Raw genomic sequence first — 26,647 nt, forward strand, 5'->3', positions numbered from 1 at the left:
TAACGTTTTGTTCCGTTTCAGAGATGCGTTCCGTCTTGTCACCCTCTCCTTTTTAACAATTCATTCCAGCTGTGTTGTGAGAGAAATCGCTAACAGCGGTCAGTGTTTCTTCACAGGGAACTAACTGGTGTTCACTTCGAAGACTACGTCAAAAAGACGAACAGCCTGGTAGCCCACTCTGATGTCACCACGGCGCTGGGGCCTGCGGTCTCCAGTTCAAACGTCTGTGAGGAAATCTGGCTTTACTAATGCACCAGGGGCTCAGTTTCCCCCATGACGTGTGCGGAAGAGGTCTCAATAAAGCCATATTGACAAAAAAACAAAACAAAACAACAAAACAAAACAAAACAACAAAACAACCCTGAAGAGAATACTTATCTGAGGTCCAAAAAAAGACGCTCTGAAACAAAGCTAGTCCTCTCTCCATGGCGGCAAAGAGAGAACTGAGGGAGGGGCGCTTCCCCCCCTCCGTCATGTGACGTTTGGGCGGGAAGCCGGCCCGCTCTCGGCCTGGGGCGGGGGGGGGGGCTCCAGGCGCTCCTCAAAGCTTTCAAGTCAGTTCTCTGCAGCTGGCCGGCGCAAGCGCAGATCCCATGCAGGACTGCACAGAAGCCATGAAGATGAAGAGAGTTTTACTAAAGCATTCTCTGGGCTAAACCTTTATGTTCTATATGGCGCATACATTAATGGGTCTGCTGTGGTATAGTCCAAAGATATTTTTTCCTACACACCTTTGGGGTGTTTTTCTTGATTTTTATATGTTCTGCCTAATTTTAAAATCCCACAAATGCTTGATTGCCATGTGATAGGGAAACAACATTATGAGGAATTAAAGAAGCCCAGCCCCAGAAGCACAGAGACACAGTGCAGTCCTGTGCAAAGTTGCTCCAGTCTAAGCCAGTTCTTTTAATAGGTTTAAGCTCTAGTAACTCTACATAGGATTGCAACGTCAGTACACTATGCTATATTGGGGGCTCTAGTTTAACAGGAACAGATTCTACTTTGCTTAAAAGTGCAGAACTAAATCCACTCTGAGGGTCATTATTATTTTTTTTTACATTTTTACTAACTCCTGAGGGCTACATCATTGCATTCGCAGCAGAAAAATATTGTCGAAACAATTTTAACTCAAATATTACTTGCAAGGCCTTCTTGGTTAACCCATTTTCTTTGTCTTGCCCCCCCCCATACTATGCACTCTCATCTTTTTGCACGGCCACCCCCACTAAGCCTCTTTCACAGGGCTCTCTTCTCACTTTGCGCCATTGGTTTAGTACCCCATCTATTTGTTTCCCAGCCCCACCAGTGTGCATTCTATGTTTCCAATTTCCCCTTTTCCCTTCCTTTAGTCCTTTCCCCAATTCTCTGTGTCCCCTTGCTAAGTGTATTGCAAAAACATACAAGGTTTTACATACCCAGGAATTCAAATCAATAAAAGATTCTCAGATGGATTGTAGATGGCAAGTGGGCTACAAAGAGCTAGAAATACTGGCATGGATAACAGGAATTCTGCCCACTCCAAGCTCTGTTAGGAAACTATCTGCCTACTACTTCCTATAACCCACACTAACAGTAATATATTTTTAAGTAGGGATGTCATTTCTCTAGGCTAGGATTTTGAAATCTCTATGAAATACATTATTTTTTGCCATCTAAAGGAGAGGTGATGGGCATGCTTGGAAAAGCTTTGTGCACTGTAACATGAAAAACTGACGGAGTGAAGGATGACTTGAAAATTGGTTATGGCCCTTCAGTTGATCCGAGATCATTTCTCTCTCATCTGACCAATGAAAGGAATACATATGGTGTCAAATTACTGATCATGGTAGAAAGATGGGTTGGGATGTGAGATTCTCCAGGAGTCAGGTTACAGGACCTGAAATATTCCAGCACAACAATTAATTTGATCAACCCCCATGCCATCCTCTGCCACCTTGAAGAGGGCTGTCACTCCAAGTGCATTAGCTTTGTGCACGAGATGCAGTGAAAACCCAATGACTGTGACAGCTCTGAATCCCTGCCCCCCCCCCAAACACACACACCCAACCTCAGTGAAGAAGCAAAAGCCACATTATCTGGTCAAAAGTGGTTATTGCACAGTGCGTACAGACTGAAATGTGTACACAACTATTATTAGATTATATATTCGCAGAGTGGGAGCCCCAGAACCAATCAAAACTCCCAACCTCAGTAAAATTACATTCCTTAAAACAAAACAACCTTGGAACAATAACTTATTCTCCTATGAGGCTTAGCAGTAGAAGGAGCACTTGTTGCTGCTAAGTCATGACAAAGTAGAAACTTCCCAGCCACTCTCTGGTCTTAGCAGGGCTTATAAACAGCTGGCATATGGCATGGCTGCTCTAAGGAGAAGCTCCTTCACACTTGTGGCCAAATGGCCCAACAATGTTGCCTGCAGCAAGATGAAAACGGGCTTAGGGTGCTACAGTGTTTATGGTCAAAATGCATAGACGTGAAGAAGAAGAAGGGTGCAGTTGCTTCCTAGAAGGTCAAAACAGCTGTCCATGTAGTGGGGAGCACAATATGAAAAAGGGATACCAGCAGCAGGAAGGGATTGTCCTCCCAAGAAGCTGGTGAGAATTATCATTATTTCCTCAAAGGCTGACTCCACAGCTTCCCAGTTCTGAATAGGTTTTAGTGGCAAGGGAGTAAGAGGTGCACCTATGCTCAACTGTTGGGATTAAGGGTCTGGAATTTCTCCCGCAGGTTCTTCACCAGGCTCTGCTGGTTGCTGTCTGTTTTCTCCCACCACAACTGCTGTGGTGTCTTCTGGGGAGCTGCTTCCTGAATGCCCTCCTCACGCTTGCGGTACTCCTCCGAGTCCTGGTAGGCCTTGCACCGCTCCACCACAGCCTTGAGAGAGATCTTCTCCCGAGATGTAGGGGAGCGGATCTGCACATAGCTGTCATCGGGCTCACCGGCAGCACCCGGTAGCTTCTCCATGACTATCACCTGATGGCTGTTCTCCAGAGGGGCTTCAGCCGTGACACACAATCGCTCTTGAGCATCACAGCCATAGGACTTAGGAAGAAAGTCGGCTGATGTCTCCCTTACTGCCCCCCTGCCGCTCTGGGTCCTCCCCTGCTGGGATTTCTCCCTTTTCTCATTTTCCTTTGAGCACTGGTGTTCCAGCATCCTATCAGTATCCATCATTTTCTCAGGGGCTGAGCGGCTCCTGTTGACAGGCAGAGACCGGCCCTTCTCAGCTCTTGCGTGACAGGAATACTTGGACCTCAGCTCCTGCACATCAGGCCAGCTGAATTTCTCAGCTATGACAGGACTGATGGGGCTACGCAATAGGGAACTAGTGGGGGAAGTGAGCCGGGGGCTGGTGGAGCAGGGGCTGAAAGAGAAGCGCTTGGGCGACTTCTCATGTGACGAAGAGGAAAGCAGCGTCAGTGGACTCGATTCCTGCAGCACAACTTGCTCATAATTCAGGAGGGACAACACCGGCTTCCACTTGCCTAGGAGAAAAACAGCAGGGAATGAGTAAGACGTTGCTGGCACAGTAAGGCAGTGGCAAAAGCTTGGAAGCCTGCTAGCAATATCCCCTTTAACCTGCTCAAGGGCCACAAGACATAGACCTTCCCTGGCAAAGATCTCCTGAGAAATCCCTCACCTCAGGACTCAGAAAACAGATACTGGAACTGTTGGCTGACCACAGTTTTGGGAGGCAAAATGGTGGCCCCCTCTGAGAAGAAAGAAAGCAAACAGTCCTCTGCTGACTCTCGCCACTTTCCTGGCCTCCGTAAGATTAAAGGAGGAACTAGAGTGGTCTGTGAAGCAGCCATGTTACGGAGGGGCAAGTTAGACCTCTATTCAACATTAATTTCTCAGAGAACAGGAATTGGAGCTGGGCCCTGAGTGAGATCTCCCGGTGGGGATAAAACGCCACTTTCCTTTGATCCATGCGTACCAGAAAGAAGCCACATGGAGAATAACTCCCTTTCCCTCCCATCTACAAACCCAAGGAGAAGGGGAGAGAGAACAAGAAATAAATAAAGAAACAAAGAACAATAAAGTAATGAAAGGAAGCTATGTTAGGCACTAAATGCCCTTCCTGGGCAAAATAAAAGTGGAGTCTATTGCCACCTTAAAGACTCACAAAATTTATTACAGCACTTTTGAGAGTCAGAGGAGCAGACTGAAGATATTCCCACCTCAGGTAAGATCAGCTTCCCCCTCCATAAAGGAAGGGGACATTCTAGAATGTAACTTTGCCTATGCACAAAAACACAGACACACCCATGCACACAGGTTACAGAATTCTACTTTGCTTGGGGCAGAATATTGTTTTGGCAGTTTAAGCAATATTGGGTCTCAACTTCAGCACCCAATCCAATGCAATGTGTCCCCAGGGCAATAGATTGTCATAGCCTTGAATTCCCTTGCTTCCTTGCTCAGTTAGAAAACACTGTTGTAGTGGCTCAGTGTTTGTTTACCGCTAGTGAACCTACTTCCTCATCTTAAACAGGGCAGCTACAGGGTCTCTAACTATGGAGAGATGGAACTAAGGGTTGTTAAAGAAACAGCCTTAGACTATAAAGCTCTCTGAGGAACAACCAATCATAAGCAACTTGCAGCATCTTTTTTTAAAAAACGTGTGTCTTAAAACATATGAAACACTTTGTATTTGACACTTTATGTAGCAGTATTCATTTTTATAAATTAATCATGAGCCCACATGGATAGGTTAGATTACTAATTGAAACTATGAGAGAGAGACAGAAATTCTCTCCTTTGCCTATTCTTATCATAACCTTGTGTGTCAGTGTGAGGCTTCCCCTTTGCTGTACTGGCTTGCCCACCCTCTGCCATCCTGGATGGCTCTGGGCCAGTTTCTGCACCAGCCTCAGAATGGGTTCAGGCACCCTGGTCCTCTTCCTTCCTTGCAAAGGAGCACCACCTTGCTCTCCCTCTCCAGCCTTGTGTGCCCCACCTGGTTTTTCCTCTGGCCTGGCTTGAAAGCCTCCCTTGGCCCCACCCCCTGGACCCTGGCTCCAATCAGGGTTTGGTCCTGCCCCTTCCTGAGCGTGTTAAAAGGAGGGGGGGGATACCCACTCTCAGGGCTGTCCCATCCTGGGCTTTAAAGGTATCAGGCCCAGCCCCCCTCCTCTGTCTCCTTCTTAACCTGGCCCTTCCCAGCTGCTGCCCTTCCCAGGTCTCTGGCTTTCTCTCTACCAGCCACTAGCTGGTTGGGGCCTGTCACTGCCTGCCCTACCAGACCAGCTACTGTTCCTGGGTTCCCTGTTGCCTTCCTCTCTGGGTAAGGCCCTCAGGGCACTGGGTTGTCTGTGGCTTGCATAGTGAGAGGGGGACTAAGTCAGGGACGGCAGCCAGCCCTGGACAGTCAGCTATGGCCATTAGGCACAACCATCATTTATATAGTAGGAATGTTAGATTTCCTTTGACAGCACATTGCTCAATTAGTGTTACCTACCCTTGCCCTTCTTGTCTGCTTCCTGCTGGCCAGTCAAAGCACCGCCTTTCATTTCCTCCTCCAGTTCAGTAAGCCGCCTGTGCACTTCAGGCTTGTGGCCCTTGATTCGCAGGCTGTACTGGCGGGCCAGCTGGTACACCTTGTTCTTCATCTTCTCTGTCAGCTCTGCTTCTGTCAGGTGGGCTAGCTGCATGATGCGGGGGTGCAGCTGAGGGAGACACTGGTCTGGCTCATAACTCCGCAGCTCTTGCATTAGTTTCCAGGGCACTCTGGAGGGTACAGCTTGTTCCACAGGGGACTTATTCTCTGGGGAGGGCACAGCAGATTCCTCTGTTATAGCTCCGAGATCCTCATCCTCCAGGATGAGAAGCGGCTCATGGAGGTCAAAGCCATTCTCTTGGCTCTTGAGCCTGTTTCTCAAAGAAGGTTCAGCACAACGTCCATTTGCCCTGCCACCATCTGCAGCCTTTCCATTCCACAGCTGTCTGCTGGACTTCTCCATCTCCTCCCAGACTTTAATCATCTCAGCAGGTGGCCTGAATTCCACTTCACTGATGGGCTGAGGGTTCTCCTCATGGCCTGGCTCAGAGCAGGCAGCCTGGGGCCGAACAGCAGGCCTATTTGAGAGTATCCAGGCTGCCGTCCGACAGGCCCCACTGCCAACAGAGGTTCCCAGTCTCTTCCTCACTTCCTGCTTGGGTTCCGCCTGTGGGAGGCTGTTGATCCTGAAGACAGAGTTCCTCACCAGCCCTTTGGGAATGTAGGACAGGCTCTCCCTCCGCCTGATGCTGAAGCCAGCATCTTGATGCTCAGCATAATCGTAGTAGCTCTTGATCTTATCTAAAAGCAGCCGGTCCTGCTGAGACAGCATGGACTCCTTCCGCCTGCAGAAAGCGCGGTCAATTTCAACTGGGCCAGGTGAGCGAGGCTCGCTGCAGGCACTGCTGGGCTCAGCTGGGGGCTCTTGCGGCAGGCTGCAGTTCTGGGGCTCGGTGGTGCCGCTGTTGCGGCAGGTGGCCTTCTCGCTGCCATCCAGGCTTAGGATGCTACCACTCCGACTAGCCTGCTTGGGGGTCAGGTAGTCTTTCCCCTCCTCTAGAGCCAGGCTGCTTCGACGAGACAGGCTACTAGTAAAACGCTCAGCAATAATACTAGCCTGATCTAGCACAGAGAGAGGAAGGATGCTTCTGGGCGAGGGCACACTTCCCTCCTCTTCTTCCTCCTCCTCTTCCTCCTCCTCACTACTAAGTGGCTTTTCAACATTTTCAGTGGGCTCCAGACCATCTGTATGCTGATGCAGCAGGACTCCATGTTGGTCTGCCAAGGCTGACTCGGGAGGACTTGTTGACTCAGGGTCTGAAGGATTCTCTTCTGGGCACTCTTCCTTACAGGAAGAACCCTCTGCCACCCTGTCGAGCTCCGTCGCTGATCGAGCCTGGTAAACACACATGAAAGAGAAAGTGAGAAAACAGGAATGCCTCATCTATTAGGCAAGCCCAAGTAGAGGCCCTTGCAAATTACAGATGCGTGTTTAGAAATAGTAAACTGTTCCTATTTAAATGCAGACCATCATTACATCTCAATGGGGTTGTGATTTAAAGTCCAAGCTTTTCATACCCTTGCCCCTATGTTGGGCTCAGTAGGAGATGTACATTTTATCTAGTTTGTAGTCTGTTGTTATCTGGAAGTAAACAGGATACTGTACCCAACATGATAACTTTAGATCATGGAAACAGAATGGCCGGGGCCTTTACTTCTGAAGCCACTACTTCAAGGGAAGGGCGAAGATGTTCCCTGTCTAAGAGTGGCAATACAGTTATGCCTAGCAGCACATGGGGCCACATGTCTGCCAAGGAGACCCTCACCTTCAGGACCGAGGAGGCAGCCTCCATGATCGGGGTTTTCTCACTGCTTCCTGGAGACTGGCATTGTTTGCGCCCTTCTTGAGCCTTGTGACCCTTGCCCTGAACCGAAAGAGAAAGAGCGCTGTTTAGAGGATTGAGCACATGGCATTGGGAAAGAACTGCTGGCTTATTGGATACCAGGGCGAGAGCAACTGAACAGCCTTGGCCATTGACAGCTATCATTTCTGAAACACATTACAATCCTGTTTTCATTTAATTGTCAATCAGGTCATTGGTATTAGTATCAAGACATTTTACAGATGAAGGCAGAGATTGCAGCTTGTCCCAACCACCTAACTGCATTCCTGGGTGAAGAAGAATTCCTGTGCATGTTTGAGTCTATTACTGTAGCCCCTGGGCAAAACAACCAAAACCACCTCTGACACAGAGACTGTCATTAGCTTAGCTGGCTTTAAAAGCAAATTAGAGGTAAAGACAGGTCTGCCACTGGCTCTTAGCTATGATGACTCAATGACACCTCCACGTTCAGAGACCGTACCTCTGAATATTAGTGCCAGAGTCAGGGGGAAGTCTTGGCTTCCGCATCCTGCTTGCAGACCTTCTAGAGCATCTGGTGGCCTCGGTGATAAAAAACGCTGGACTATGTTGACCATTGGTGTGATCCACAGACCAAGAGCGTATTGCTTTATAACTCCACACAGTTGGTACATGGCAAATGGTGAATTGGCAGCTTTGGTTTGTCGGTCACCCTTGCAACCAGCAGCTCACTTTGCAGCTTTCCAGACTTGATCATCAAGACACCGTACAACACATAGATGTGGGCAGCTGAATGGTGGGCAGCCTTGATAAGTTATCTGCAAGATGCAATGGGCACTCTCACAAGGTGAAGACAGATGCAGCCTCAGCAGCAGTGAGATGGCTGTAGAAGCCCACTCACTGCTACCCAGACACACATACAGCCTTTTTGCCCTGATCATGTCCAAGCTAGACTCGTTCACTTAGTTTTTGGCAAAAAAATTAGGTCTGCAAAGTAATGACGGGCCAGCCCTTTTGTCAACCACAAAGTCTTCCTCTCCAAATAAACTCAAGTGATTAAAAATTGTTTTTAAAAAACTTTAAAATTATTTCAAAGCGCCAGACAGACGGTTGATCAATCAGGATTCTGTCAGTGAGTGACTAGTTTGGCTTTACAAGAACAAGAGCTAGGGGTAAGGGGAGAAGAGCTCACCCCACAGCCAAACCCCTACATTGGTTCCTGTCCACAGGTATGTCTGCTTTCATCCTTAATGCTGGATCCAATATTGTAGGCACCAGTACTTGGAAAACAATATCAGCTTCATCTTCCTCTCAAACCTGCTAATGTGGACCTTTCCTAGCAAAAGGAAAAGAACTGCACAAAAGAGGTTTGCCATGGAGACAGAGGTAATCAGAACCCTCTTTGGTTAACAAACATTAAACCTTGTTAGCCAGTGTGGGAGTGTGCAAAGCACAGAGTATGTCATTGGCATGACTGAAGGGTTAAACAGCTAGCTGTGAAGCGGCCTGTGAGTGGGCCTATTCTGTTGCCCGGCCTTAAGATGCAGGGCTGGGTCCAAGTCTGGTTAACAGGGAGATCATGGGGAAGACAGCCAAAGAGAATGGAGGGCAGGTGACAGCCATGCACCAAGCCAGCATGCATAAGGGAGATGAAGGGAGAGGTTGAACAGGCACCTCACCGTGCTGCCCCAGGAGAAAAGCAAAGCGTTGGCCCGATAGTGCCAGCAGTGGAGGACTGCCATCAAGGAGCTTGCAAAATCTGCCACCTGCTCCGTTCCTACCAGCCTCTCCTCCTCTTCCTCCTCCTCCTCTGCTTCCTCCGGCCCCATCTCCTTCTCGCTGCCATCACTTTCAGCCAACTCTTCCAGACGTTCCTGGGGAAAGGTCTGCTGCTGCTCCTCCTGTCGGGACAAGCTGCCGGAGGGCTGTGGGGGCTCCCCAAACTCCAGAAGAGCACCATCACTATCTGCGTGCTAGTGGAAGTGGGGCAAGTGAGAGCTCCCTTTAGCAAGGCCCTACTGCTGAGAGGCCAGTGGAGACATACCTTGTGGGGTAGGGGGGATTTTTTTCACATCCTGGTTGCCTCATCTGTATTTGCTTCTTATCCACAAGCAGCAGCAACTTACTTCTCACTCTATGGTGAGACTACAATTGTGGGCAGCAAGTATTCATTGTGGAAAACATTTTGTAAGGCACCCAAAATATGCTGCAGGTCACCCAATGTCTTGAACCATTTAAAAAAACCATTACCTATCCCTCCCCTGTTCCTCCCCACCACAGTTTCTGGATCTTACCTTTAGTCCTATTGCCACGTTTGCAGTATATGAAAAGAGAAGAGAGTGGGGGGGGGGAGAGAAAGGCAGTTATAAGCAGTGGGAGGAATTTCAGCTAGTTTCAGCTTATTTGCTTGCTAGTCCCAGTTTCCAATATCTGTTTCAGTTGTACTCTGTACAACTACAAGTGGCTACAGGCAAGCTGAGCCATTTGCTCTACAGGCATATCATTATATTCAGCTTCCGTGGGTGCCTCCCTCCCCCAAAAGGCAATGGATAAGTCCTAAATCAACAGAAAGCTATTCCTCAATGAATGTGTCAATGAACCATTCGGGATTATTCAACATGGAGAAATACCTTGCCTGATCTTTCAGCATCAAAGCTGCCTTGGCCTAACGTTGGAGACTCATCCTGCGCTCGCAGTGGCTGTCTGGGATGAATCTGAGGCAGGCCGGGCCAGGTGTCTCTTCGACCCCATCCAGCCCACTCTGCCTAGGGAAGCCCCACTGCATATAGAGCCCCTTTCACATATGCTTGGGGTGGGGGTTAGGGGCAAATTTTCTCACCTTTGCTGTTCAGTTGCTTGAGGATTTGTTTTGTTGGCTCTGTGATAAAAAACAAAGTTTTAAAAATCAGTTCCTGAAACCCAGTTACTGGTTCAGAGCCCAGAAGCACCCAAACTGTCCCAGAAGTAACCCAGCACCAGTCTCAGCCCACAGCCTCAGCCCATCCAGAAGCAAACACCTTGAAGTGTAAGTGCAGAGTAGAAAAGCATCTGGTTGGGGGAGAAAATGCCTCTCAAATACCTCACAGCCCATCACACATCAGGCTTGTAGGCTTGCAAGCCACCAACAATAAAGGAATGGAAAGGCCAAAAAGGCCATCAAGTTTTTTAAAAAGAAAAAGAACCCTTGCCTTTTCCCAACTGCATTTCTACAGATAAGGCTGTGTGTACTCCCCCACACACAAATATTGTTCAAATTCTGCATAAAGCAAACATCCACATTCTGTAAGCACAACAGATTTTGACAGTTTAGCTGTGTAGTTTCTTATTGTACATTGCTTATTTTGCTTCAAAGATCCATGTTTTGAAAAGAATTTGGAATTTTTCTGGCAAGAACCAGGGTGGGGATATAAAAATTGGGGACTGTTGAGATAGCAAATAGCCATCAGTTCAGTTCTGTTTATTTACAGTCATTTGACCAGCAGAACAAACAGCCATCACAGAAAAGGCCAAGAGCTTTCGTCCACTCAGAGATTCATTTTTGCTCTTGAGGATTTCTGAGAGTTTGTTCAACTCCATGCATGTCTTCTCAAGCTTCTCAAAAGCCACATGGTCAAGGAAGTAGATTCTCATAGTGCCAGTTTTAGTGTGAACACATGGAGTATACACAGCCTTGCCTATAAGGCTTTAGGGGCCAGTATCACCCATCACAGTAGCTGGAGACTGAGAGGCATGTTCAGCCATTACCTTGCCCCAAAGATAAAGCATACACCCCATATCTACTACAGAGGAAGCTGTGGCCCAGTCATCTCTGACCAGAATCCCTCCAATTCTTTGCTGTCAGCCCCCTGACACCATACTGTAGAGAAATTTCATGCTCCGTGCTGAATTAAGGGAGCCCGCACCAGATTTTCGGCGGCAGTTATGCTGTGAAGCAGAGCTGTGGAGTCCATCTAGGAGCTTCTCAGCACAGTTTTTGCCATGGAAAGGTTCTAAGGATGGGACACAAGATGCCTGTTAGAGCTAGTAACGTTTTACTGGGAATGTTCCACAAGGCCTGCCTTGCTAAAAATAAAGTGCTCTAGGGCAGTTTCAAGCAACACCCTGATATCCTCTTTCTCAAGGAAAGAAGGGGGCTAAATGATCATGGGTTCCCTTATAACACAAGGCCTTTCCCTTCAATATTTTTTTCTGCGTTTCAATACATTTGCTGTTGTGAATGTCTTGTTGTAAGAGAACCAGATGCCATTTTTCAAGGTTGCCTTGCAATATCTCCTCCATAGAGGCACACTCTCTCAGCACCTGTGGATAATCCAGAGTATTCAAAAAGAGGGGAAGGGGGCTACCACTGCCCACCATCAGAGATTTTCTAGTGAACTATCTTTATCTGATGCATAAATGAGGCTATCAAGAATTAAGTATAACAGCTCTCCCTTGGCACAGCAACCAAAGATGAAAATATTATGAATATACCCTTAGCATATTCCTAACTCTAATAAATTTAGACTCCTACCACACTTGTGATACACCAAAACATTACAATTCATTAGTCTTATGGGTAAATGGTTGCTTGTTGCCCCCACCTTTCCCAAAGCCAACACAGCCTCTGGCCCATCACTCAACATGTGCCATTGTCTCATGGTCAATACTTATATGTTGATACATAATAGCCTGGGAATTCCCCCATGTCTACTGTGTTTAATTTTCCTAAGTTTCTGAAGAGAGAATAAACATGGTCTAAATTGCCAGTTCTCAATTTTATCACAAGAAATTTAGACACCAGGTTTCTAAAGTTTATGACAGCTGTTGACAACACGAGCACTCTTTGTTAGGGCAAGAAGTTGAGGACGGTCAGAAGAAATTCAGAACCTCATCTAGGAGTATTTGTTTACATAAATTACAGTGTACAAGATTCAGTGAAATGGAACCAGCCTGCCCTATCTTGCACAAGCTTGCTTGGCACTGACAAAAGACAATTGCTTTTGAACCACAGGCTCTCGAGCAATCAGCTGGGGTCAGTAGGAGAGGCTGCTGGCTCAGGCTAGAGATTCAAGATTCACCTCCAAAAGTTCCCTATGCAAAGAGCCTCAGACAGAGGATCTAGGGAAGACTTCTATCCTGAGGAACTGAAGAGGTGCCTCAAACCAGAATGGACAGTACAGAAGCTGAGAGAGCACTGGTCGAAGTATAAGTCCACTGCTTTATTTCAGACCTGACCTGGTCTCTTGAGTTTGAACTTGGTCCATCTTTCGTAGAGGAAGTGAGGGAGGAAAGTTTGTAACAGCAAAAGAAGATGTCTCTAGCCCACCTTCAGATTTCATTGCTAGCCAGCAAGATGGCTCTGAAAAACTGACAAGCAGGGCCAACCCACAATTTTTAGAGAGCTCCATCAATAGTTAAAGCCCGGCAACTAGACAGGTCAGTTCTACACACAGTAATGTTTGTTTATTTATCAAAATAATTATAACCCATTTTTCCTAATGACTCAAGACTGCTTACAATAATAGTTTTTTAAAAAACATTTTTCCAGTTAAAACCAAAATGAAACAACCCGAAATCTCTCCCCTCGCACCACCTCATCAAGCAAAACAATCACAGTCTTCACTGAACTCTTTCAGCATTTTCTTCTCTTGAGTCATTGCTTTCCACAGGTGGCCTAAATAGGTGCAGCCATATTTGTTCCGGAGGGGAAAAAATAGAATAGCTAAGGGAATATTTGTTAACGTCACCTTTTGCTGATATTGAAATATGCCAGCTTCTGCATTATTCTCCATGTCTTTGGTATTCCTTTGGAGATCCAAGAGAACTGAAATATTCTGAATTGAGTTTTTGTTCACCTGGATACTATGATACCTTTTGCCCTCACATGTAATTCTAAAACCCAATAAGAAATATATAGCAGAATGCCTGTGAGATGTACTCAAGGCAATGACTTCCACTTATCCCTCCCTGTGTATGAATGTCTTTTAGAACTTGCCGGACTGTACAGCCCTGTCATGCACAAGTCAAACTGTAAAGCTGCCAAACTACAAGGTTTTGCTGGCCACACTTTGCCTCTTTTTGTCGCAATAACTGTACATCATCTGAACACACTTTCAAGGGTTTTCCTGCCCTCTTCCTTTTCTTAGGCCCTGAATTTCCCTCTTTTCCAAATCACCATAATGTCAGCCATCACCTCTATTTCTAAATCTTCTGACTCTGATGCAGAGGTAACAGAAATTCACAGTGACACAGAGGTTTGTCCAGCATAAACAAAACTATGTTCTCTTAGTGTGTGTGTTGTGTGTCAGACGTCACTGGGCCTTGGCAAAGTAGATGCTTGAACACCTGTCAGCTGCATTGAGTGATGTGGCCAAATTTGAATGCTTAACAACTTCATCCATAATGAAGACAGACCACTGAACAAGCCACTGGTGAAAATATGGGTACTAACATAAACCTCCAGTAGATATTTTGGGGGGGGCATTACCCTCCAAACAAGCACTGCTCAGTATACAGCTGTCAACAGAATGCGGTTACAAGAGCAGCTTCCATTTAACAGCCATGTCTTGACAGGCATATCCCTGCTCCCACACCCTGTGTACCTGACTGCCGACGCCCCTGCCGGGCTTGCTGAGGAATGTCTTCTGTCTGTTGGTATGACCAGGCCTTCTTAAGACGCTCTGGACTGTATTTGTAGCGAGGAGGATCTAAAAGGAGGATGAAGTGTATGAAAGCCTGAGAATAGGCCCCACTCGGCATGACCAGGTCACAACACTCAGGAACCAAGCTAATACCACCTCACTCACTGTTGCTACCCCCTGAGCATCCTGGCATGCATCCAGCCACCCAAGCATGAAAGTTTTCCTGCGTTCCTCTCCATTTCGGCAGCCCCTTCCGATCCCTAGAAAGATAATTCCTGGGGTTGCAGGATCCATGCAGAGAACAGCCATGCCAGTCAGTGGGTTGGAGTGAGGATGGACAAGAGGATAAAATGAGCCCCTTACCCCAGCAGAGCAGCAATGAGGAAGATGAAGGAGGAATGATTTCATCCTTTGTCCTTGCTCACTCCTGCTGCTATAACGCAGTTATTCCTCTGCATGGGTCCCATGACCCTGGGAATGATCTTTCTGGGGATTGGAAGATACTTCAGGAACAAAAAGGGATGTGGAAAAACTCTACATTTCATGAACAGAGTGGCTGGAACCATGCCATTAGGGGATCAAGGGTTACAGCAAGCAAACTCATGGTTCAGTTCTTAATCCAACACTGGTTAATTATTGCAAAAACAGATGTTGTAGTATTCTTGTAAGCTGCCTGGAGGACCTACTTCAACAATAGGGCTACAAGTATTTAAAACAAACAAATAGGATGGCAAGTATATTTTAAAGGAAGACAATGATTTGGATCATTCACATGGCATGTGGCCCCTCCACCTGAATCTCATTCCACCACTGTTGCTTCCTCTGCTGTGTGAATTCCCAAAGCCCAACAAGTGAATATGACCCTCTGAGGCACACAGTGCATTGTTAGGCTTGAACTGGGACATTCAGACCTATCTACTGGGACAGACAGGAGGAAGGATGGAAGAAAATAGACTTTTGAAACAAACAGAGGGGAAACTTACAGTAGGAATCCATTTCCAAGATGGCTTCTTTGGCCTGAAAGAAAGAAAGTGGTTAGGACTCATTGAACGCAAAAAGAAGAACTAATTCCAAGACCTGAAGCAAAGGAGGAGTTCCATTTCCCTTTCACTATCCAAGGAGAACAAGTGGGGAGATGTTCCCCTCACAAGTGCCTTCCCGGCATTCTAAGGAGTCCAAATTTCTCTTTGTTATTGTTGTCCATCCTTTTTTCAATTGGATGAAAGAGCAGGTAAAAAAACCCTACGCCAACACCCCTACAGTATGGGAGTTCTAAGGCCCATGACATGAGAATGTGGATGGACTTTGGAGGACAGCAAGGATAGCTAGAACTTACAATGTGCACTTTTCCACCCTACTCCTGAGTCCCAAATCTTGTTCAGAGTTGGTTCAGACTAAAACTTAGAAAATGGCAGGAAATACCACGAAGTTCCTTGCAATCAATACTAGACACACATTGAGGAAAGAGAAGAAGGCCCCACTCACTTTCTGGGGGATGATGGCATGGTGATTTTCTAGGATCAGACGTTTGATGTGGTGAGTCCAAACCCGCTTGTCCTCCGCTGATTTTGCCTGGTAACAAAAGAAATGTGGTTGGATGACAGGATAACACACCCAGTCCTTGCGAGTCCCATTGCTCCTTGCCATTATCTCTCAAATGCACACACCACATGTGTGTGCGCAAAGTGCCATCAAGTCATAGTCAACTTGTGGTAACCCCAAAAAGGAGCTTTCAAGGCAACTGATTAAGCAGAGGTGGTTTGCCATTGCCTTCCTCTGCAGTGTATTCCTTGGTGGTCTCCCTTCCTAGTACCAGTCCTGCTTAATTTCCAAGATCTGATGAGATCCGGCTATACCATGCTGACTTCCCTCCCCGAACACACCATAGCCCCTTCCCAAAGCTGCTTGCCTCTACCCTACCTTCTCCATCACAACCCAGCACATCCTCTATGATCTCTGTGTAGCATTCTTATCACCAGACTCCTTCCAGCTCTGCATTATAGCCCCATTCTGACTCCTCTCCATATCTATGACTGTCTGTGCACTTTGGTGAAGAACCACTTTCAGCCCCCTTTGAAATGCTAACAGCTCATCAACTCACCTGGATGTTGTACTGCTGCTTGCTATGCTTGTAATGGGTGATGGTGAAGCAGAGTGAATCTCGGGTGCTCTCGATCAGCATCAAGGAGGAGCACTGTATATATATTAATGCAGCAGGTCCATTACAATCTCCAAGCAAACACAACACAAGACCCCTCCCCTAAGCTGAGCATCTATGCGCTGTTGGGGCATGTCAGGGTGAACTGAGAGGAAGTCTCAGTGGCTACCCTTGTGCTGAGAAGCTTCCCAAAACGGCATTAAGAGCATCTCACTTTGGTTGGCTGGCTGGTGTGGAGGCCCAAAGATTATGCGATAAGAGGTTGAGTTTTGTTATTTGTAAAGTTTAAACACACACACACACACACACACACACTACTACCTAATGTTGGGCTTTTAGGATGAGGTGGATTACATATAAAAAAAAATTATTGTGTTTATTTAAAACATTTCTATGCCCTCTTTCCACACACTACAGGGTCCCCAAATAAATATACAACCATTTGATGGAACAGAAAAAGAAACAGCATCTGGGAGAGAGGGTGCAGAAAAGAATGTCAAAAGGCCTGGGGTGAATTTGGGGCATGTTTGGATATAGTTTCTGCATTCTAACTATTTCTTTGCTGATTAGACACTCTGGCGACTGACATGTATCAGCTGAACCAAAACTGGAGGGGCTGTGTGGAAGGAATAAGACTCTCACGCACTCACTCATACCCACTGAGTACCAATTAATCAGTCTGGAAGATCTATTGCTTTTGCATTCAAGTGTAGAAAAAATCCATTCTGCATTTGTATACAAAGTGTAGCAAATTCACATTAAATGATTTTTTTGATACCTCAAAGAAAAAGGACCCCTTTGTGCCTGCTCCCTGCTGGATGTAAATAGAATTGTGAGGGAGATGGCAACGATTGTAGGAAGAAATTAGAGGCATGTAAACATGTTTGCACAGAGGGCCTTTACACCAGATTATAAATTCAGTTTAAACTGACATGTATGAGATCACATTTGACAGAGAATGAACCATGTTCTGGGACATTAAATACTTGCCTCTCAAAAACGGAGCCAAAACTAATGACAGACTCACCTATAGGACAATCACAAAAAACTGAGTTCACTTACTGGAATGTGGTTCTTGTATACATAGTGATCACCCCGCTTCTTTGTTATCAGAAAGATTTTGTCAAACAAGAAGAAAGTTCTCTCATTCTTGACCCGATGAACACGAAAGGTACCCTCTAAGACTAGCTCCCCATAGGTTGTCAAGTCCGGGCCTTTCCAATTAATTAGCAATGACTGAATTTCCTGTAATCAGTAGAAGGAAAGGTCAGAGAGAAGGCTATTATCATACCTGTTCTTTAGACGACTTGAAGCGACTCCTAGAGCAAAAAAAAAAAAGACGTCCCTGCCATCAAAACAAAAAAGTGCCTGTTCTGGGATGGAATTCCAGCAGCTCTGAACAAGTCATCTGAACTTTTTAATGCTGAGACATTAAACTACTATGTCTTTTTAAAGACAGTATATATTTAGCATACATTATATATTCTCCAAAATGCATGCTACATTTTGCCCTTGCAAACATTTCAAACATTCTGCAGATCGCTCGGGAGCTGTAAAATAAGTTTCTCGTAACAAAAAAATGATCCAAAGCTTTTGGTTTCTTACCCATAGAGTCTCCCTCCCCCAGGCCCAAGTTAAATAAAGGAAACTTAGATAGTTTCAATACTTGTCCTGTCTTATTTTCTATAAGAAACCAGAAAGAAGGGATGATCCAACCTCATTGTGCAGTTTGAGACTGGATCAAAGAGCCCCAAATCTTCCTCTTTACCACAATGTGCATTCTCATCCATCTTAAAAACATAACAATACAGAAGCTTGGACTGAATCATCACCCTTGGATGTTCCTCCAGCAACTCCTGAATTCAGCCTAAACCTAGGAAACGTCATCTTTGCTGCACAGCTCTCACAGACCACAATCTGATCTACAAATGGAGTAACATATCTCAGAGTCTCATAAAGTACCATTTAGGAAAAACAACTGTCTTCCACAACACTGAACACTTTTTAGAACTGTTGACCCTTCATCTTTAGTAATCTGCCCTTGTTTTCTAGCCCAAATTTAGTCATGAGCCTGGATTTTGCCTTCAAAGCATCCCGCTTTTGCCTTCAAAGAACTGACTGCACCAGACAAAATTACTATGAGTTACTTGCAAAGCTGCCTGTTATTTTAGCAGGGAGCTCTCACTTTGGTGACAACTCCCTGTTGAAAAATACAGGTGAAAACCAAGTTAACACCCTACAATAAAATTGACACACACTACCAGAACTTCAAGAGCAGCAAAATTTAAAATCCCAAGGTTAGGTAATTTGCCATTAATTTCCCCCAGCATTGCTCCCTGGCATTATTGCTGAGTAAGGGTGGGGCCCTAACAAGACTGTATGTGAGACAGTATAATAAAAGCAGAACTGGGAATAATGATATGTCAAAAGGGAAATGTGGGATGAGTCATATGAAAATATGAGGAAGACTGAGAGAACAGGCCCTCCATTTAGAACCACTAGGGTACTTTTAGGAGGGCATTTCCATACCTTACTTTGCATAAGGCAGAAGCCCAGAACCCATTTTCAATACCAGGGCCCAGTCCTAGGACTTGTCAGCTGTCAATTACAGGGTCTTCCTGTGTAGAAAGCCTTTACCTCACTTTTAAGAATCCACAATAAGTGGGGTATAGATATTTATACCCTACTTTTCTGTCCAATGAGAATCCAGAGTGGCTTACAACGTGTCCCTTGGTCACCTGGCAAGCTTCCATTGGCAGAATGGGGATTTGAACCTGGGTCAAACCTGCCTGCCACTGAGATTTATATGTCAGTATCATTCAGCATTATATTGTCTAGGGTAGGCTGAATTTCCTGCATGGGATAGGCTGTGGCGCAGTGCCATGACATCAGCTTTGCATGCAGAAGGTCCCAGGTTCAATCCCTAGCATCTCCAGTTCAAAGAATGAGGTAGTAGGTGATATGAAAGACCTCTGCCTGAGACTCTAAACTACTGCCAATTCAATGAGACAATACTCATCGCTGAGATACCAATAGTCTGACTAAGGTGGCATCATCAGAATGCCTATGTACCAAGTTTGAGCAAGCACTACTACAGCTGTCTATCACTCATACTTGATGTCACAATAGATCCTGCCCAGGGTAGCATACTCCTTCCCAATTACCTGCAATCGCACGGCATGCTCATGTTTCCTTTTCATGTCATTGATGTACCAAGCCACACATGTCATGGTGTCAATTGCCTCTTCTACCACTTCATAGCCATCCTGTTCCAAGTCAAAATGCTTTGCTATTTCCTAGGACAAAAGAGAGAGAATCAGAAGCCGTGAGTTCCTCTAACACTCCTTTCACCCATTTAGAATCCTGACCTGTGCTCAACTTCCCGATCTCTAGAGATTGCAGGAGACACCGTATTTCATCTAAACCTCACAGAATTCTACGCAAGTCCCTTCTGTCAACAATTCAACACAAACTTCTCTGTTGTTGTATCATAGGGTTTATACTGCCTTTACATGAGATCATTAGTCAAAAGTGTGCAGATCAGTATGAGCAGTAGCAACTGAATGGATGCCAGAAAGCCTCTCTCCAGAATGTTTGTGCGTTGCTTCATTCAACAGCTTTGGGAGTGGGGGTTCTGTTTGACTGTCACTCTGATGTGACAAATTACTTCAGTTAACACTAAGTTGAGAGATCCACACTGAATCCAGCTCTTGCAGAGTTTAGGCTTCATTAGCTAAACACAACTACAATTTCCCCAGTTAGGTCTGCTAAGAAAGCTCTCTGAGAGAGATTATTTTCTTAGAGTGAAATGAAATATTATTGGTCAGATGTCAGATCTTTTGCCAACAGAACTTCTTTGAGTGGACTATTTTATTTTTTTAAAAGGTATAACTCTTTTTATTAGGCAAGAACATACAGTTTCAGCGCCCTAACAGAAGTATGACTTTTAAGACTGATTCTGAAGTAGCAGACTTGCTGGGAAATCAGATTCTTGTATAACTAATTCCCACAATATATTAACCCATTTGTAGCCCACATGGACAAAAGCAATTCCAATGCCCACAAAAATCCAACCCCTATACTAACTCCAAAATTATGCCAACATACACTAGACAACTTTTCTGTATGTCTGGGAGGTGATCTTTTCTAGAACACAGATCTGCGGATTTCAGGAGGACCATATGTGTATTGTGAAATAGTACAAATACATATTCTTCCGAATGAAGCCATACCACCCCAGGAACTCAGCATCACAAACTTGGAGGATGCAAGAAACCCAGAATCATCACCTGGAGGAGAAGGTGATATTTCAGGATGCGCTGGACAGGCTTGAGGAGGTAGGAACCAAGAGGCAATGAGTGACGGATTTGTTCTTGCCTCTCGCGAAAGAATTTGGCCAGTTGTTTATTCCTCATGCATTCGGTCAGAGCTGCCACAGAGCTGAAGGGACAGAACTATACTCAATTAATGGTGCCAGATTCAAAACACACAAACCTCCTATATACCCTAAGAAGAACTGACAGGCACAGATTCAAATACCCTAAAGAAGGGATTTGCGATGCAAGAATCTGAAACAAGGATGTTGAACCAATGATAAGCAGACTGATAGAGAAAAGCATCACAGCTAAGCAACGTGGCACATCTTTTCACTCCTGCAGAGATTTTCCATTACCAAATACAGGGGATTAGGAGATCCAGCTAACTAATCTGCTGCAAGAAAAAACTCTCTTCTCCTGAGTGCAGCCATCCCTCCAAAGCTTTACAAGAAGCTGTTATTGTGAGCTACATCTGGTCTAGAAACATTTTGCAATGTATTTTCTTCTAGGATGCATAAATTCTACAGCATGTTTAGCATTTCACAACTCACCCACCTCATTCATCTACACACCCCAATGAGATGGGGGCAGCCTTTGCATTTTACAGATGGGAAAGTGAGTCTGACAGATGGCAGTTTGCCGTAAAACTATATGGTAGCTGTACAGAGATTCCAGTCAAGTCAAAATTCAATATTGCAGCCCCAATCCAGCAGCCAGGAAGTGCTAGCTTTTGCTTTAAATCAAGCAATAAAAGCACATTTCTAACCCCAGGACCATGACAATGCATGAAAATGTTTGAGCAATATCTCATGAAATTGTGGGGGGGTGGGAAGGAGAAGAGGAACGCTGAGCAGGACTTCCTGAGGATAGGAGTGTGCCATCATTGCCATGCATAATTCTTTTCCTCTTGTTATGACTAGCATAAGCAAAACAAATTAGTCAAAGTAAGCAGAATTGCATAATTTATATAAGCTGAAGAGTTCAGCTACTTATAGTGCTGGATCGGAGGTTCCGTGTCAGAAAATAATACAGCCCTGCATACTAGCTTACCATCACTCAGCTATGACACTTGGCTTGGTTCAGATGTATGTGCAAACCATTATTTATCATTATGTCAACAAATTGGGGAAGGGGGGAATCCTCAGGTTTATGAGCTCTTCTTCATTTTGTCCCCTTGAGCACATCCAGCTAATCCAATATTTCTGCTTTCACGGGAAATCATAGCTTGCCATTATATTTGAACTGTCAACCTATGATTTGTACTTTCCCTGAAAACCAGGATTTCAGATTAGGCATAAACCATGGTTTTGCAATCTTGGTTTACAAGGCAAGGGCAAATCACAGTTTGCTTGTTTGGATGCAACAGCAAACTATGGTTTGTCATAAACCCAGAAATATCTAATTTTCTGGGTGCATGGGAGGAGTCTGAGGGCTCCCCAGGCTTAGCTGTACAGCAGTAAAACCCAGACAGTGACTGCCCAGAAATACCTGAGTTAGACAATTCTGTTATTAGGGGAGAATACACTCCCCCATGGCACCATGAGATCATTCCTGCTTTTAACACTGCGAAGAATACTCACTTTGGGTAGTTGTTGCAGTACTGAGTGTAGATATCAAAGTCCTGGCTCTGTTGAAGAAAGAGAGAACATAGGAAGAGCACTGATGAATACTCAGCTGTCAAGCACCTGTTCCCCAAATGTGCCCAAGTAGGGCTGTGCAAATATTTATTCAGTATATTTATATCCCATCTAGGCACCCATGACAGAATACAATGGATTCCCAGAAAGTCTCATCTGGGTATCAGCCAAACCCCAAAGAGCTTGGTTACAGTAGGATTGCTGCATCATGTACCTTCAGATATACTCCAAGACTTCATCCTATATATTGGTGGACTAAACCCTGACCTCTTCAGTGGAAGCACCCACACATGAGTGGCAAAGGGCTCACACAACAGTGTCAGCCATGGCATTCCATTAACCACTACCAAAGACCACCACAGCATTTCTCATCTCCTTACCCTGTCCACAAAACACCTCGCCACGGCAACAGGGTCATTGTGGCAGCTGTCAAGGTCCTGCAGGAGCTCACTGAGTGAGGAAGAAAAAATAGTCAATCAGCCACTCAGACATCCCACCCATGATTGATGTCCCTGAGACCCTCAACCCCAGAGACCCACATTTTTGTTGTAGTTTGTTCCCCCTTTTGTACACATGTACACCTCAGTGTGAGCCTAGGACTGATAAAAGGAACCTAAATTAAAGTGACATCAAAGAGCCAAAGGAGGAAAGGAATGCAGGGCAACTCCACTATCAACCGTGCAAAAGCCCACCCTAAGAGGGAGTCAGTCAAGGGCCATTTCCCCCAAGGACCTCCAGAGCCTCGTCCCAAATAATTTAATCTCAACTAATGTCTCAGATTTCCAAAACAATAAGCAACGGCCCAGTTCCAGCAATTTACTCAGTATCTAAACAACCAGATAAGAAGAGTCCACATCTTCTTCAAGTACCTGGCCACAGATCTAACTTCCTAGTCTCCCAGAGAGAACATTTTTGACACTTCCCATGCACAAAAGGAAAACACCCTACCACCATATAGACAAAGGATTTCTTTTCGGCTGGCTCATTTTTGAAAGATAACATTTTTATTATCCCTACATTTCAACACTCCTTCCCCTCCTCACCACAACCAAAAAAGTATTAAAAGTTCCTCCTTCAGCCCCAATTTTTGTAGCCAGTTTTGAACTTAACCTGTTACCCCAACCTTAAGCTGTCTACTACAATCCCAAGAGGTTTCCTGGTCTGCCTCCTTGTTCAGACCCTCACCTGCAGTATGAATCAACATAGTCTATTCCTTCATCTCAGGATTCCACTGTGCTATTCTACTACATTGTGTAAACCAAGACTGAGATTAGGACCACTTGTGGAAGGTTACCTCTCACTTTATTCATTTTAAAGGTAAAACTGAAAACCAATACGAGGAACTGGAAAGGAAGGAAGGAAGGAAGGAAGGAAGGAAGGAAGGAAGGAAGGAAGGAAGGAAGGAAGGAAGGAAGGAAGGAAGGAAGGAAGGAAGGAAGGAAGGAAGGAAGGAAGGAAGGAAGGAAGGAAGGAAGGAAGGACGGACCACGGGAGCCATGGTGGCCGCATCACACTCACCTATTTAATTCATAGATATCCTCAATGTTTCCGAAGAGTGCGCTGACTTGCTCTGGCAGCAGAAGCAGCTCTTGAGTATCTATAATCTTCCCCAAGTAATTCTATCAAGTCATATAAAGCCATGAGAATTGCCACATAGAAAGTAAGCAAATAAGAAACTACCAAGATGTGCAACCATGTAAATATGTAGCGCTAATGGGACAGCACCCCAATCAATTCCTCTGGTGATATTACATTCAAGCCAGAACCCAAAGCTCTCATTAGACACTTACAGTAGTTTACCTTGGAAAAGCACATTTTGACATCCCAACACAGGCAAGCTTTATCACCAGAAACTCACACACCTTCAGGCATAACATGCAGACAAATGGCATCCACTGTAGTATACACAATACATACTGTTCACATGCTGTGATAAGGCACGCAGTAACATCTCATACCTCTGTATCTCTTGTGAAAGAGTGTGAAGATCATTGCTAAGAGAACAACACAAGAATCCTATCCAGTGAAATACCCAAAGCCTTCGCAAAGGCCTACAGCTCATCCTAACTTCTTTCTTAGGTCAGGATCACTTGTAGCTGTAGGAGAGAGGATTCCAATGCCAAGACCAGATGAGGAGAAGTCCTTATGACAGCAGGCAATTATTGTTTTCACACACAAAGTCCACCAAGACCCTTTGATCAAGATATCAACTCCACAACACACAGCCTCTCCTTCCTAAGTAGGCTGATTGGCACAAAAGACCTTGGGAAAGTCCTTAGGAATGACTAGTGACTTTCCCAAGGTCCATAATCTTCCGTCATCATATTTAAATTCATCCTTAAAGACACGCTTGTTTAATTTCATACAGAAGCATACATGTAATGGAGCTACTTTGACAGGTTAATTTGTGTTATCCTTTATCTTATTTCTTGAATCTTAACTGAAAATGTAATAAACAGTAGGAACAGAGGTCACAGTGAATTGGTTAAGAAGACAGTCCATTTCCAGTGCCATTCTATGCAGAATTACAACAGTCTAAATACAATGACATTAATGGCTTAGAGTGGAGCACACCTGCATAGGACTGCACCGTTAGACAAGTTATGAATGAGTGGTAACAGCTAGTCACTGGCTATTATAATAGTATGTTTGCCTTTTTTTCGTTCCATCTACTGAAGATTAATTGTAAAGGCTGTCTTGTTTCTGCTCTCACTATGGAAGATTTATCCTTAAGTGAAATGAATAGATAAATCTTTTAAGCTCCTGTGCACTGCTTATAAATTCATCTTCAGGTAAATAATTTTTGTAGCATTTGTATTTATAAACTACTTTGAACCAAAAGGAAAATGCAGTATATGAAGTGCTTTTAACAATAAGTAAGTGCACTGTTTAGTGATGGGCTAAGAATGATTCTCCTCCATCCTAACAGGCATGCATGGCAGGCAGACTCACCTCTACAATACTTCGTAAATCCCGCACGTACATACGCTCCGACTCCACAATCTCCAGCACCACACGTTCCAGGTAGCTCAGTTTGGAGTGGGAGACAGCGGAGGCAAGGGAAGGGCTCTTCAGGCCTCTCCAGGTCCCCAAAGAGGCATTGTTGTTGGCATTGTACAGCAGCCCGGCCTTCAGGGAGGGAGCATCAGCAGGTGTCTGGGCGATGTCATTCCAGTCCTCCATAACGCGGCTAACATTGGTTAGGTTGACAGACAGTTGCGCCACAGGATGCACTGAAGAGTTCATGCCTGACGAGGCAGGTGCTGGAACGATGTCATCCCTGCCAGCAGAGGGAGAAGCCAGGAGCCTGGTCAACTCTGTGAAAGACAGCAGCTTATTAAGAAACGTGGAAATTTAATTATGCAAGTTACATCAGACATGAGACTGGAGAGAGTAAAAAGTGGATTGATTATGTATGTCAAATGTATTAGTGGGGGTGTTGCATTTCTGCTTAGCACGTTTATGTGGTTTTTTCAAGATTCCTATGCAAAACACGAAAAGAGAAAACTGTCACTATAACTCGGGTAGGGGCTATGGCTCGGTGGTAGAGCATCTGCTTGGCATGCAGAAGATCCCAGGTTGGGTAGGCATGAGATCACTGGCTTGAAGGCAATGGATTGGATCCTGTGAAGCATGAGTAAAGCGGCAATGATCAATCAACTGAATTATTCATTACACAGTTAAAGTCTCCTCCAAGTATAACCTCTCCAGAAGCAAAAGAAATTAATTTTTCTTGGAAGTTGCTAAAAAAAATTATATGGCTTTATATTAGAGATGTATCCATTCTCAATAGTGACTGGTCGTCCACAGATTGTTCCTTTCAAGAGTACCTGGATCAGAAAGATAATGTTATTTTAATATTTATATTATAAACATATATTGCTACCCCTTTATTTTTATTGATGCGCATCAGATACAATAAATTTCCCAACTCTTGTTGCAGTAGCAAGTTAGTCTGTATAGACTTAATGTGGGTCACTTGCAGCAAAATACTGCTTGCTTTTTCTCTTTTCAGCTTATAAAATAATTTTCTGCATTTACATGGTTCATTCAAACCATTAACGTTCATTAAAAAAACTTGATTACATCCATAATAAAACAAAGAGCCATTATAATTTAGAGACCTTATGAAGAAAAAAGTTGCCTTATTATTTCTTCTGCATCTTCCACAGATGTTATAATTTCTACCTCTATATTTAAGGTAGTCCCCTGTGCAAGCACCAGGTCATTACTGACTCATACTGTCACATCCCGACATTTATTGCAGCTTACCACTCTGAGCCATGGGGCTCTTCTACCTCTATATTTAAAGTGTAACATAAAAGGGAAACCCCAATGATAAGGGATCCCACCTTTCCGTAACTAATCAGTTAAAAATTTTAGGTTACGGCTTTTTTGCAAGGTTCGTAGAGATACACGAGAATAAACTTTTACTGCCGCTACTCAATTCAAAGTGGGTAGCCGTGTTAGTCTGTTTGCAGTAGTCAAAAAGGGCAAGAGTCCAGTAGCACCTTAAAGACTAACAAAAATATTTTCTGGTAGGGTATGAGCTTT

The 26,647-nt window shown here is 44.8% G+C and overlaps 1 protein-coding gene across 1 annotated transcript; it reads right to left on the reverse strand.

Moving 5' to 3' along the window:
• Positions 1-2,582: 2,582 nt before the first annotated feature.
• PLEKHG3 (pleckstrin homology and RhoGEF domain containing G3) lies at positions 2,583-25,339 on the reverse strand. The gene is made up of 18 exons (XM_056851694.1): positions 25,046-25,339; positions 23,612-23,712; positions 22,474-22,543; positions 22,037-22,083; positions 20,430-20,580; positions 19,305-19,436; positions 17,203-17,385; positions 16,084-16,176; positions 15,468-15,554; positions 14,966-14,999; positions 13,944-14,048; positions 11,265-11,351; positions 10,202-10,240; positions 9,657-9,664; positions 9,042-9,335; positions 7,327-7,425; positions 5,462-6,896; positions 2,583-3,485 (listed from the first exon to the last, which is right to left on the reverse strand). The coding sequence occupies exons 1-18, from the start codon at positions 25,337-25,339 to the stop codon at positions 2,689-2,691; spliced, it is 4,056 nt and encodes a 1,351-aa protein (XP_056707672.1). The 3' UTR covers positions 2,583-2,688.
• Positions 25,340-26,647: the final 1,308 nt, after the last annotated feature.

Source organism: Euleptes europaea, chromosome 6 (genome assembly GCF_029931775.1).
Source record: "Euleptes europaea isolate rEulEur1 chromosome 6, rEulEur1.hap1, whole genome shotgun sequence".
Taxonomy (NCBI): Eukaryota; Metazoa; Chordata; class Lepidosauria; order Squamata; family Sphaerodactylidae; genus Euleptes; species Euleptes europaea.